At 62.1% G+C, this 14,113-nt stretch overlaps 1 protein-coding gene across 3 annotated transcripts; it reads left to right on the top strand.

The window, feature by feature from the left end:
* Nucleotides 1–13,724, top strand: BGN (biglycan). Of its 3 annotated transcripts, none has more exons than XM_011955845.1 (8): nt 1–193; nt 9,392–9,640; nt 9,929–10,041; nt 10,551–10,764; nt 11,217–11,327; nt 11,518–11,611; nt 11,735–11,873; nt 12,932–13,724. In XM_011955845.1, exons 2-8 carry the CDS (start codon nt 9,403–9,405, stop codon nt 13,127–13,129), a joined length of 1,107 nt encoding a protein of 368 aa, XP_011811235.1. In that variant the 5' UTR covers nt 1–193; nt 9,392–9,402; the 3' UTR covers nt 13,130–13,724. The 3 variants fall into 3 exon arrangements, with proteins under 3 accessions (XP_011811235.1, XP_011811237.1, XP_011811236.1); XM_011955847.1 differs by lacking the exon at nt 1–193 and adding an exon at nt 7,124–7,309; XM_011955846.1 differs by lacking the exon at nt 1–193 and adding an exon at nt 7,124–7,313.
* Nucleotides 13,725–14,113: the final 389 nt, after the last annotated feature.

Raw genomic sequence — 14,113 nt, 5'->3', positions numbered from 1 at the left:
CCCCTCCCCGTCGGCCCGCCTGCCCAGCCTTTAGCCTCCCTCCCGCCGCCTCTGTCTCCCTCTCTCCACAAACTGCCCAGGAGTGAGTAGCTGCTTTCGGTCCACCGGACAGAGCGGACAGACAGACGTGCGGACGGCCCACCACCCCAGCCGGCCAACTAGCCAGCCTGAGCCTGGTGCCTCCCCTCTCCAGGTAGGGCTCCTGAGCCAGGCCCACTCCCGCCCTTGCCTTGCTGGCCTCAAGCTGCCCCCTCAGCAACCCAGAGATGCCTCTGGCTCTGCTGCCTCCGCTATCCCAAGCCCTGGTCCTGCTGTCCTGTCCCCAGTGCCCCGAGGGTGGCCACAGATTTCCCCAGTGCTCTCTGTAGGCTGCTGATCCATGCCCCTTCATCGCCACCCTGCGGTCCCCTTGGTCCCTGTCAGGCTTCTGCCTCATCTCACCACCTTCCAGGCACCTTTCCCTCACCCCTTCTTCTCCCTCTCCCTTCTGACCTTGCTCTGCTTCATCCAGCTCTTGTCTCTCTGCCTCCCACTTGGGGTCCGTCTTCTTGGTTGCCACCCTAGAGTGTGGCTGGGTGACTGGCACCCCAGCTTTGCCAACGGCCGTGTTTCATCATTGCAAGTCCCAGGCGCATGCTCCACTCCCTCAGCCTTGCTCTGCCCAGGCGCCTCCTAGCTCCAGGGCTTGGCACCTGGCCCGGGTTGCGTCGGGTCAGGGAGGACTGCCCAGCACCCACTGAGCTCAGCACCCAGGAGCAGACTTGGTTTCCCAGGCATGCCCCAGGCACCCTGCCCAGATATTCCTCACTCACCCCCAGGTTAATGCCCTGCCTGTACTTCCTCTGTGAGAAGTACGGGTCCTGGGAGCCCTGGCTGCAAGGGCCCTGACTGGGGCTGCCTGGGTGACTCAGCCCTGTCTGTTTTCCAGGACCCCCTTGGACTGGGACTCAGAATGGATGGGGAAGGGAAGGAGAGAAAATCAGGCAACTGTGCCATGTTTCCCCAGGGCGGACCTGGCTTGGGGTCCCAGAAGGGCCTGCCAAGGGACCCAGGAGAGGGAGTGCTCTGGAAGGCCCAGGGAGGGGAGCGCCCCCTCACTGCCCCGTGGGCTGGGCTGGGTGCCTGAGCGCCTGCTGAGCAGAGCAGGGGACCGAGGGACCTGCAGGGCACAGGACACATCAGTCTCCAGTGGTCTGTCTTGGCAGGCAGGTCTCTCTCCTGCTGTCCTGGCCGCCGGACTGCTCAGGTCCCATCCTCAGGGAATCCTGTTTCTGTGCCCTCGCCCCTCCCTGTCCTGCCAGCTCTCTGCCCTATAGCGACTAATTGGAACTGAGACGAGCTGGAGATGCTCAGCACCCCTGCCCCTGTGCCAGAAAGGCTCCCGGGGAGCAGCGCCCAGGGGTGCAGGTGAGCACCTCCTGGTGACACCCAGCTGCCTGTGCCAGCCGCACCCCAGGAGAGCTGGTATATGAGCAGGGGTGTCTTGGTGCGGAACATGCCCATGTATGGCCACTGTGGGCCAGCATAGTGAGTCTTTGAGCGCAGAGAGCGCAGAGGGCTCCCATATCAAGCTGGCCAGCTGTGGGTGGCAGCCCTGGCCTCCCTGGCCCACCTTCAAGCCCCAAGCACCCAGCTGGCAGTGGGCATTAACCCTACCACCGCATAGATGGGGAGTCTGGGAAAGGAAGGGGAGTGTTTCCAAGGCAAGAATGAGTTTCCTGTCTTTAGCGACATTCCAGAGTCACTCAAACAAAGCTATAGCGTATCCCTTTCAGTGACAGCGCCAAGTACCCAGAGGAGGGGTTTGTAATGAGTTCACACTTGACAGTTAGCACTCAGAGCCTTCAGCAAGGGCTTCTGAGTCCTTGCCACCCTGTATAGAGGTGGGATGGGGACCTCCCGTGCTTCCCGGGCCCACCCCCCAGCATCTCCAGCCAGAATCCCCCGCACACACCCCACCTGCAGGCCTAGCCCCAGTCCTGGAGCCCCTGGAGCCCCACCTGCCAGGGCCCCTCCCCTGCCTTGCTCACCCCCCAACACCCCTGATTGTTGGAAAGGTCTTCCCATGCCCACCACGACCTCCTCCCACTCATCTGTGGGCGGGAGAGCTTGGTCCCTGCCCCACGTTGCCCCCCTAGCGTCCAGGCCCACCGCCAAGCCCCCGACAGGCCTGGGAACTACACTGGTAGGTGGGGACACACCAGCCGGGGGTCTTGCTCACACCGAGGGGCTGGGGGTGATGGTGGCTTTCCCAGGGCACCCTGCCTTGGGCTGCAGGCCGCTGGGTGGGCACCGGCTCCCTCAGAAGGCAGCCCAAACTGGGATCCTGCCGGCCGGGGCCTGGGGCGGTCAGTGCCCCAGCACCTGTCCTCTTCTGCTCAGATGCTGGGCTGGGAGAGCCGTGGCCACAGCTCGGCCGCTCAGAGCCCTTTCTGCAAGCCTTACAGGGACCAGTTGGGGGGGGCGTGCAGAGGGGCTGCACTGTGGGGAGGGTGCGTGGCTCAGTCCTCCTGGCCTGAGGCCTGCCTGGCCTAAGTGGCCTCCAGGACCCATGGCCAGGCCCTTCTCCAGCCTTCCAGAAAGAACCAGCTTCCCAGGGTTCCCTGGGGAAGGCCTGGGGCCACCTCCTCTGGAGGGGTGGGGGCTGTGCTTCATTCCTCCTTCCCCAGGTCCCCTCCCCGACCTGGAGCCCACAGCCAGAAGCCCCTTCTGGGACTCTAGACTCCCGGAAAGCACCCCAGCTGCCTCCTCTGCCATTTGCCTTCTTCCCCTGCCCCATCATGGCTCTGCGTCCGAACAGCCTCTGGGGCTCTGGGGTGGCTATGGAGGGGCCGCCAGCCTTGGCTCTTCCAAGGACTGCAGAACCCTCCCCCTCCCAGCTTCCCACCTGTGCAGCTCCGATCCCAGCCAGCCCGGGGGCAGGGGCAGGTCCCGGCTCCCTGGCAGGCCTGGTGAAGGTGCTGCCCATTCCCATGGGGCTTACTTCTGAGGCTCAGGGGCCTGGGGCTCTAGCCAGCCTTCTCGCATGCAACTCTCCCGGTCCACTGCATCTTAAGCCTGAGCTCCACTTAAACACTGGCCTGAGATGAGCTGGAAGACCAGGGACCCAACAGACTCTGTGGGCCTCTTGAACCTGCCTCTGCTGGGCATCCCAGTCCTGTTTGGTCCCTGAGGTGTTCAAATGGGCCAAGGGGAGCATAGTGGGCAGACCTGGGTGGCCACAAGATTAGAAGGCAGCCCTGTCCATGGAGACAGGGGAAGTCTGGGAAGCGAGTGTGACTTCTATCCTCTGGAAGTCTGAGTCCCTGCTTGGCCTTGACTGCCATCCCATGGGTCTTGGAGGCTGCCCTCATGCAAGGATACGCACACCCATGGGAGCCCAGCAGCCCTAGGAGCCTGAGGCTAAGCAGGCTGTGGGCCGCCCTGGCTGGCTGAAGGAGGCTAATCCCAGCCCAGCCTGAGCCCCCGGCAGAGAGCGGGTTGCGGCAGGGAGGGCCTGTACCAGGGAGGGAGGGAGGCAGGGCCCCAGGGTCTGGGGAGCAGGCCGGGAGCATCTTCCCTGGGGCCCTGAGGTGCTCGCCTGGGGAGAAGATGGCTTTTCCAGGAGACGCCCCTGCCGACAGAGGCAGAGGTGAGAGGCTGGGTGGGGGCTGCCCTGCTGGCTGTGTTGGGGCTGAGGAGGGGCTTCTGGATCTGTGGGCCTTGGGGAGCTACGGATGGTGGCATCCAGAGAGAAGGGCCATGCTTCCAGGGGAGCTCCCTGCACAGCCCCGAGAGTGTGAGGCCTGCCAGCTTTGGGGCCTGTGGCACTGTCTGCAGTGGGCAAGGACACAGACGGACAGACAGAAAGTGTGTGCAGTCCCAGCTCTGCTGTTTCCTCACTGTGTGGCCTTGGGCAAGAGTTTGGGGCCAACTCCCTGAGCCTCAGTTTACCCCTTCATCAAGTCTTAAGAGTATCGCTTCCTTCTTAGAGTCAACGGGGGATGGCAGGGGGCTAAGTAAAGAAATCACATGAGCCCCCTGCTCTGCCTCTGAGAGATGACAGCATCCTCCCTTTCCCTTGGAGACTCTAGCAGGAGGCCCAGAATCTCTTCAGGGAATGGGGGGAGGTGGGCGGGCAGCAGTAGTCCGCATGCAGAGGACCAGGAGCGCACAGCAGGAAGGGCTGAGTCCTGCACTCCGCCGACTGTGGGGACAGGCTGGACCTCGACATGGGCACCACAGGTTGCAAAGGGCTGGCGCAGAGATGTGGGAAGTGGCTGGGCGCATCAAGGGAGAACTCCACCCTTGTCCCCACCCTGCCAGAAAACCTCTGGAAAGGATTTGAGCAGCAGATGAGCTGGGGTTTCCCAGCCCCTCCACACGTGGCTGCAAGGGGAGCAGACGCCCAAGCGTGGCTGCCTGAAGGGCATGCTGGGGCAATGGCAGGGGCTTGGAATGTGGCTGGGGTGCACAAGGCCCGCCCCTCCCCACTCCAGCCCCCAGCCCCTCAGGCAGCCATTCCCACAGATGAACGCACACAGCAGGCTTTGGCAAGGCCATGGAGGTTACGCATCCCCTCTCTGGTTGATGCCCAAGTGCAGGCTGGAGCCATCAGTGGGGAGGGACTGGTGGACTGGGGCCTGGGAGAGTGGCAGGGGGCAGGCCAGGTGTCAGCCGGGGCACAAGCAACTGGCTGCTGATTGAAACTGGGCCCAAAAGGCTTTGGTGGCCAGAGGGGAGGGAGGAAGGGCACAGTCCCGGGGACCCTGCAGGGCTGCGTGCAAGATGGCACGTGTGTCAGAGTTCAGGTCGGGTTGCTCAGGGGGGCAGACGCCCAGGGCTGAGGCTGCGGAGACAGCGTCTGGCGTCTGCCACTTGGCAGCTGTGAGCCACACCGTCTGCAGGCGAGCTCCCAGGGCCCGCCAGACCTCAAGCCCTGCTCCCGCCGCCCTTGGCCTGGCCTGAATGCCTGGCACGGACCCTCCATGCTCTCAGAGGCTGCCAACGCATCTTGTTTGGCTGTGACCTCGAGCAATCCAGTGCAGAGGACTGCGCTGGCTTTCAGAGGGGCAGACAAGGAGGGCCCTATTGGGGTGGTGGCGGAGGCTCCAGGAAGCCCAGCCTCCTCCCTCACTCACACCTGCGGTCGCCCAACCTGGGGCTCATGCCATTGCCGCTCCTGTCCTTTGCTCTAAAGAGGTGGCATCCAGGGAGCTCAGGGCACACTTTGATGGGGCTTGAAACCCTCCCTGAAGTCCCTGAGGACACATCCAGGGAGGCCAATGAAGGGAAACTGAGGCCCAGAGGCCTCAGTTGTGGTGGTGGAGAGTTGAGGACTGGAGGGACTTGCTGTGGGTCTCTCAGGATCTGACTATGGGGTATTCCTGCTTCCTGGGCTGGGGGCCTCACCTGCCTTATCTCTGTGTGGATACATGTGTATGTATGTGTGTATGTATACATATGTATATGTGAATGTGTATACATGTGTGTATAGATGTGTGCATGTATGTGTTTACATATGTGTATGTGTATACGGGTGTATGTGTGTACGTGTGCATGTATGCGTGTGTGTACGTGTGTATAAGTGTTATGTGTGCATATGCGTATGTGTGCATGTGTGTGTACATGTGCATGTATGTGTATAGGTGTGTGCATGAGTGTGTGTGTACGTGTGCATCTGTGTATGTGTGTTTATATATGTATACATATGTGTATGTGAATGTGTGTACATGGGTATGCATGTGTGTGTCTAGGTTTGTGCATGTATATGTGTGTGTACATGTGTGTATAGGAGTGTGCATGTGTCTGTGCATGTATGTGTGTGGATGTGTGCCTGTATGTGGATGTGTGTACATGTGTGTTTTGTGCAGTTGTGTGCATGTGTGTGTTCACGTGTGTGTGTATACGAGTGTGTATGTGTATGTGTGCATCCGTGTGTATGTTTGTGTGTGTGTGTGTATACGTGTGTGTGCATATTCTGGCAGGAGGGAGGGGCTCGGTGTGAGGTGGTGGGGAGAAGGCAGGGGCCAGGCTTTGGGAGGACAGCTGAGCCTATCGATCTCCAGAACCTCCCAAACTGCCACCCCCAGTCTCGGGCATTCAGGCTCTCACAGGCCCAGAGACATGGCTGGAGCCCCTGTGGCTGAGGAGCACAGCTGAGAGCTCAGGGCCTAGAAGCGCCAAAGCTGAATTCCAAGTCAGGCTGAGTGATTTGGGGGAAATGAGAGCCTCTCTCTCGGCCTTAGCTTTTGTGTCCATAAAATGGGGATATTCATCGTGCCAGCTCCAGGGGATCCTTCCCCCCAGGCTCCCCTGGCTCCCTCTGGCTTCATGGGCCCCTTGCCGCCTCCTGTGGGCTCAGACACAGAGCTTGTCCCTTCCTCGGGAGAGGTCTCAGTTTTGTGCCAGTTCTTCGAGGGGAAATGAGGGATGTGCCGGGAAGCCTGCCCGGCCCCCACTCCTCCAGCCTGCCCACTGCTTGGGCACAGCCATGAGCCATAGAAAGCCAGCCAAACCTTGTCCTTCTGCCTCTGTCACGGGGCCCGAGTGTATGGGCCTCCCAGCCCTCAGCCTCCCTCCCCGCTCCGAGGGAACCTCTTCCCCTTGCCCCTTTTTCGGTCTCTTGGAGACCCCCCAGACATCCTACTATATCAGGCAGCCTGCCTTCAGAGTCCTCGTCGCCCCACGGCTGGTCCCGGGAACCCACCTGAGACCCCGATGACCAGTCTTGCCGTGACTGACTGCCCTGCGCCTGTGCCCCCTCCCTTGGTGGAGGGCCCAATTCCCTAACAGGAGTGCCTGCAGGGAAGTCCCAGCTCCTGGGGAGACCCCTGGCCCCAGGGCAGGAGTCCCTGTGGAGTCCTCCTCCAGGCCAATGCGTGGGTCCTGGGGGCTCCAAGCTGGCCATGGTCAGATGGTCCTCTGTCCCCTCAGCCTTCCCCAGCCCCTCCCCACAGCCTTCCCTAGGCCCAGCCAGACCACCCCAACCCCACCTGTCCAGGTGGACTGCCCACCCTGGAGCTTCCCAGGGCTCTGGTGGGGCGTTCCAGCCCTGACTCACTCTCCCTGGGAGGTAGCGGCTTTGGCAGGGGCATCGGTAGGGAGGGGCAGGGCAGTCTCCTCCCTCCCCCACTCCATCTTGCTCTCCTGCTTCCATCCTGCCCTTCCTGTTCTCTCCCACTGCTGCTGCTGCTGCTCCTCCTCCTCCTCCTCCTCCTCCTCCTCCTGCCCCCGGGTGTCCAGTGGCACTGGGAGAGGGTCCCGCAGTGGCAGCAGGCATCAGAGGCCCTGCCCTGCCCTGGCCCGGAGGAAGGGAAACGCCATCCAGGTAGGTGAGTGTTGAGCCTTCTCCCTACTTGGGGGCCAAGACCCTCCGGGGGGCTCCCCTAGGTCCTGCCGGACCGGCCTGGGGCTCAAGGGGTCTGCAATTGGGGTCTCAAGGCTCAAAAGAATGAGGGAGGCTGGGTGCTGCCTCCTGGTGACCCCAGGGGTCAGCATAAAGTCCAGCTCCACACGAGGGGGAAGCTGAGCTAAGCCTCGGGCTCTGACTCCTACTTGGCAGTATGGCCCGGGGCCTATGGGCTCAGGAGGGCTCTGAGGCCAGTTGTGGAAAGGCCACTCCACTGGCCTGGCAGCCGCTATAGCCACAGCCTCACCACAGGCCCCTCTGTCCACGGGTGTGGGAGGGGGCATGGGCGGCTTCCAGAGGGGATGCCAATGCAGAGGGGACGCCTGCCAGCAGATGCTCCCTGGAGCACCCGAGGAGCTGCAAGGGGGCGACAGGACAGGCCTCCATCCCAGCCCTCTCCTGGGATTGATGGAACTGGAGGCACAGTGCTTGTGCTCAGACCCAACCTGGCCCCGAAGTGGCCTCAGGCCCCCGGTCCGCTGGCAGCAAGGACCCCAAAGCGGCAGCCCCCAGCAGCCAACCCAGCCCCCAGGTCAACTGGGGAAGCATCGGGCAGGGCAGGGCTGCTCAGAGAGTGCTGGCCTAGGGGGCAGAGCCCCCACCTCCCCACGGCCTCCTTAGACCCCTGCAACCAGCAGCTGGGCTTAGGGGGCTCACCTCACCCTGCTGGAGCCCCAGACAGCCCCTCCCCAGCTAGTACTGGACCTAAGTGAGGGTCTCCTGGGCGTGTGACTGCTTCAGGTCTGCCAGAGGCCCTTGCTGCCCAGCTGGGCTCCCCGTCTCCAGATGCACCGAGCGCCACCCCAGGCTGGGTGGCGAGCAGGGCAGGCATGTTTATTCCCACTTAACAGATGGGGAAGGTGAGGCTGGGGTGAGACCTGGACCTTTGCCAGGCAGTCAGGGTGGATGGAGTGGTAGGAGAGGCAGGGCTCCAGCCTCTTCTTGTAGGGCACATTCCCGGCTGCCTCTGGACGGGAGACCGTGTCTGACGAGGAGGAAGGAGGCAAGCAGAGGTGGGTGCTGGCAGCAGGCTCGGGCAGGGCTGCTTCCCCTCCACTCCCACCCGCCGCCTCGGCCTGGGGGGCCTCAGGCAAGCCTGACCCTGCCCTGCCACCCTGGCGGCAGCCTGCTCCCCTGGGGGGCCTCTCTGAGCTGCCGAGGCTGTGGGCAGGGAGGAAGGGTGGGAGCACATCAAGGAGCTCCAGGGCTGTTTGAGCCAAGGCAGTGTGTGTGGGGGGCAGGGGGGCTGGGGCGGGTGATCCAGAGGAGGAAGCCAAGGCCCAGGGGCTGTGTTGGGGGCGCCATGGCCTCCACCTCTGGGGTCTCCACTCAGTGCTGCCTCAGCCAACTTTGCTCATGGCCTCAAAGGACACCCCATCTTTCTCCACCCTGCCTCCCTGCCTTGGCCTTAGAGGGTCTCTGAGAAACGTGGGCAGGGTGGAAGGGGTGCTCAGGAGGTAGCAAGCAACTCCGAGTTGCCAAACTCAACTAACTTCATCCACGCTGCCCTGAGCCCAGAACTCAAAGGAAGGATTGGCCCGGGTAGGAGGCCACAGTGGCGTCCCAAAAAGTGAATTCTTCAAAGCCCTTGAGGGCCAATGGTTAGGATTCCTCCTCCACCTCCTCCACGCAGCCTCAGGGATGCCCCTGCCCTAAAGCAGGCTTCTGGCAGACTCAGAGGCGTGGGGGCCTGCAGACTTGCTAATGAGGAGACATTTCATCGCCTGATTAAGCCAAGTCCTGTCCGGGATGGGGAGGGGGATAGTGGAAGGGGTGAGGGGAGTGGAGTGGAAGGGGCACCCTCCTTGCCAGCAGCATCCACTCCCTTCCTGCCTGGAGCCCTCTGCCCACACTCCGCCCTCTCCGCCTCCCGCCCCAGGGTCTGGCCGTCCCTGGTGAGGGATGGGAACGCAGTGCCACCACACACACGGAACACTAGACCCTGGCATGGGGAAGACGGGCGGGTGCTGGTGCTGAGGATCCCCCTGCCTCTTCCCCCAGGCCCATCCGCCATGTGGCCCCTGTGGCTCCTCACGTCTCTGCTGGCCCTGAGCCAGGCCCTGCCCTTTGAGCAGAGGGGCTTCTGGGACTTCACCCTGGACGATGGGCCGTTCGTGATGAATGATGAGGAAGCTTCGGGCGCCGACACCTCGGGCGTCCTGGACCCGGACTCTGTCACACCCACCTACAGCGCCATGTGTCCTTTTGGCTGCCACTGCCACCTGCGGGTGGTTCAGTGCTCCGATCTGGGTTTGTCCCTGAGTGATGGGGAGCGGGGCATGCAAGGAGGCACAGGCGCAGCCTGAGAGCCCCTTCTGAGGGAGGCACATGCCGGTCCTGTGGGCTGGTGGCGAGCATGATGTGAGTGTAGGAGGGGTCCAGCCGTCTGGCTGTGAGCTGTGCAGTTTGCGCCCACTTGTGGTGGCATCCCCGTGGGCCGGTCGGTGTCGCGTGCTTATGTCCCTGGGCCTCCCTGCGGTGGGGCTAGTTGGCTGGATGGCTCCAAGTTCATGCTGCTGGTGGTCGTGGGGCCCCTAGGTCTGAAGTCTGTGCCCAAAGAGATCTCCCCTGACACCACGCTGCTGGACCTGCAGAACAACGACATCTCTGAGCTCCGCAAGGATGATTTCAAGGGTCTCCAGCACCTCTACGTAAGGAGCTGGGAGGAACCAGCAGGCCTACAGCAGGGGGCAGAGGTCCGGGTGGGTGCATGTGCATGGACATGTGGGTATGAGAGGAGCTCGGACACCCGTGGGCTTCAGGGTAAAGCCTGGAGCCAGCCGTGATGGGAGCTCCCGGGCTTACAGCTCACCCATGTGGGTTTGAGCAACCGCAGCTGCAGGACTGGATCACTCAGCTCGGCTCCCTTCGTGACTGAAAATGTTTCATCACATCCATTCCTCCCAGCAACATAGGAGAACGGATTTCATTGTAGCCAGTGTATGTGTGAGGAAACTGAGGCTTGGAGCAGCAAGGCAGTGGTGGCACTGCTGAGGCTCAGGGCTGGGCCTGGGTGCTGCCTCCTGCCCCGCACTCTGCTCACAAGCACGGACTGACCTCCTCGAGGCCCAGTGGACTGGGGAGGCACAGGAAGGCAGGAGGGAGGGGCAGGTGGGGCAGGGAGTCCGCACCTTCACCTCCTCCTTCCGCCCTGCTTCAGGCCCTCGTCCTGGTGAACAACAAGATCTCCAAGATCCACGAGAAGGCCTTCAGCCCCCTACGGAAGCTGCAGAAGCTCTACATCTCCAAGAACCACCTGGTGGAGATCCCGCCCAACCTGCCCAGCTCCCTGGTGGAGCTCCGCATCCACGACAACCGCATCCGCAAGGTGCCCAAGGGCGTGTTCAGTGGGCTCCGGAACATGAACTGCATCGGTGAGCTGAAAGCCTCCCAGAACATTCCAGAGCCTTGTCTCGGGGCATGGGGAAGGGAGACCAAGGGACACCTTTAGAGGCTCGGTTCAAGAAAGAGTATGGTGAGAACGGTCAAAAGATAATCCATGAATTTCTTGGCAAATCCTCTATCCAGGCGATCACCATGGCTAAAGAGAAGACTGGGCCAGAGGGGCCGGGTGGCTTCTGGGAGCCCTGTCTGCATCTCTGGCACTCCTCCCTTTCCTCTTGCTGCCCCTGGAGCTAGCAGTCCTGGGGCTAGCAGTCCTGAACAGCTAGGAGTTTACAATCAGCCCCGTAAATTAGCAGAACTGCTTTCAGGAGATGGGAGCAGCCGGCAGTTAGCAGGGCTCACCACACTAGCCCGGAAATGACAGGACCCAGGGCTGTGCAGGGACCACCAGGCTCCCGGGCTAATGAGGTCTCTCACCTAGAGATGGGCGGGAACCCACTGGAGAACAGTGGCTTTGAACCTGGAGCCTTCGATGGCCTGAAGCTCAACTACCTGCGCATCTCAGAGGCCAAGCTGACTGGCGTCCCCAAAGGTACGAAGCCCCCACTTCCTGCGCATCTGCCTGCCTCAGCCCCAGCGGCACAGATGGCCAGGGTGGGGGCTCTGGATAGGCCTGGTCGACTCAGGGAAAGGCTCAGCAGTCCCCTCCCGCCACCTGGGGCAGAGCTAGGGCCCCTGCCCTCAGCACCTGCATTCTCCCCCGTGCCCTCTTCTCCTGGCAGACCTCCCTGAGACCCTGAATGAACTCCACCTGGACCACAACAAAATCCAGGCTATCGAACTGGAGGACCTGCTCCGCTACTCCAAGCTGTACAGGTGAGGCCAGCCCTGCACTGCCCGAGGGTGATGCCAGAGTCCCTCAGTGCTGTGTGGCCCCTCGCGCCCAGCCCACCATCCTTCTCTCCAGCCTTTGAGTCCCTGTCATTCTCCCACTCACAGGCTGGGCCTGGGCCACAACCAGATCCGGATGATCGAGAACGGGAGCCTGAGCTTCCTGCCAACCCTCCGGGAGCTCCACTTGGACAACAACAAGCTGGCCAGGGTGCCCTCGGGGCTCCCAGACCTCAAGCTCCTCCAGGTGAGAGCTGGGCGTGCATAGCCAGGTTCCCTGAGGCTGGGCTGGGGGAGGCGTGCATGTCCCCAAGCAGTCCCTCAGCCCCTTGCCCTCCTTCCCGGCCAACTCTGGGCATCTGCAAGAGAGCGGTCTTGATGCTCCCAGCTGGTGCTGAGGAGGCAGGAAGCAGGGGCTCCATGGTAGATACAGAGCAAGGCGCCCGGTAGGTCTTGGACTTGAGGGTCTCCAGGTGGGTCGGACACCAGAAAGATGTGGCAGAGTCCAGGGAGTCAAGAAACTGTGGGTGTGGGGGTGTACTGATCCGTGCCAAGATAGCGACAGCCCAGGGCAGGAAGTAGGCTGAAGAGGGGGAGCACGGTCTTGCCTGGGATTCTGTCGGGAGCTTCCATCCCTAGCCTGGCCCCCAACCAGATGGGTGATCTCGGTCTTGCCCAGCCCTGCTCCATCCACACGTGTTTGGAGCACCCCCATGTGCACCAGCTGTGAGCCAGCACCACGCAGGCCATGCCCATGGTGGGCCGAGAGCGCGCTCTAGTGGCCATTGTCATGTTCACTAGCACTGGGCTCCCAGCCCAACTCAGCAGGCACCTTGCCTGCCCTCCTCTGCTCCTCTATGAGACAGCAAGACAGTGACTCCAGAGAGTTGGAGGGGCTGCTAGAGGGCGAGCTCCTCTGATGACTGGAAGAAAGAGGAGGGCACCCCAAGGGCTCTTTCTCCTCTCATGCCCCATGGAGTGTGAGGGTGCTCCCCCGAGGGTCAGGCCACCTTTCCTTCACCTCACACCACCAAACACACCCCTACCCCACCCCACCCCCACATGTCCTCAACCTGCCCCACCTGAGACCCTCATCCTGGTCCCTGGTCACATCCAGTGCCTGAATCCTGGCTGACACCCACACAAAGAACACGCCCATGCCTTGGTTTGTTCCTCCCAACAACAGGGAGCCTCTGGTGTGGCCCTTGAAGTAGGGTGAGAGGTAACAGCAAAATGCCTCCTGGAGGCAGTGGGCTTGGCATGGAGGGAGGGAGGCCTGCAGTGACCCGACCCCTCTGCCTTCAGGTGGTCTATCTGCACTCCAACAACATCACCAAAGTGGGTGTCAACGACTTCTGTCCCGTGGGCTTCGGGGTGAAGCGGGCCTACTACAACGGCATCAGCCTCTTCAACAACCCCGTGCCCTACTGGGAGGTGCAGCCAGCCACCTTCCGCTGCGTCACTGACCGCCTGGCCATCCAGTTTGGCAACTACAAAAAGTAGAGGCAGCTGCAGCCACCGCGGGGCCTCGGTGGGGGTCTCTGGGGAACACAGCCAGACATCCTGATGGGGAGGCAGAGCCAGGAAGCTAAGCCAGGACCCAGCTGCGTCCAACCCAGCCCCCCACCTCAGGTCCCTGACCCCAGCTCGCCGCCCCATCACGGCCTCTCCCTGGCTCCCAAGGGTGCAGGTGGGCTCAAGGTCTGGCCCCCATCACATGCTCCCTCCACCTCAGAGCTGCCCCTGCTCTCCCACCACAGCCACCCAGAGGCACCCCATGAAGCTTTTTTCTCATTCACTCCCAAACCCAAGTGTCCAAGGCTCCAGTCCTAGGAGAATGGTCCCTGGGTCAGCAGCCAGGAGGTGTTCCATAAGAATGGGGACAGTGAATTCTGCCAGGGCTGCTGCACCTGTCCAGACACGCATGTTCTATTCCTCCTCCTCATGCATTTCCAGCCTTTCAACTCTCCCCACTGCCGCGGCTCCCCTCAGCCCCCTTGTAAGTTGATGGCCTGTCCCTCCCAGACCCCTGCTCCACTGGCCCTTCGACCAGTCCTCCCTTCTGTTCTCTCTTTCCCCTTCCTTCTCCTCTCTCTCTCTCTCTCTCTCTCTCTCTCTGTCTCTCTCTCTGTGTGTGTGTGTGTGTCTTGTGCTTCCTCAGACCTTTCTCGCTTCTGAGCTTGGTGGCCTGTCCCCTCCATCTCTCCAAACCTGGCTTTGCCTGTCCCTTTCTCTCCACACCCTCTGGCCTTCTGCCTTGAGCTGGGTCTGCTTTCTGTCTGTCCGGCCTGCACCCAGCCCCTGCCCACGAAACCCCAGGGACAGCGGTCTCCCCAGCCTGCCCTGCCCAGCCCTTGCCCCCAAACCTGTACAGTCCCGGAGGAGGCTGGAAGTTGGAGGCCCAGCATCCTTCCCAGATGACACCATCAAGGAGGGGAGCCTCAGGCCTGTCAGGCCCTGGCCCTTCTGCCCCAAAGAGAGGAGAGG

This window comes from Colobus angolensis, unplaced genomic scaffold, assembly GCF_000951035.1.
Source record: "Colobus angolensis palliatus isolate OR3802 unplaced genomic scaffold, Cang.pa_1.0 Scaffold402, whole genome shotgun sequence".
Lineage (NCBI taxonomy): Eukaryota > Metazoa > Chordata > Mammalia > Primates > Cercopithecidae > Colobus > Colobus angolensis.
This window is presented reverse-complemented; position numbering and strand designations above follow the sequence as displayed.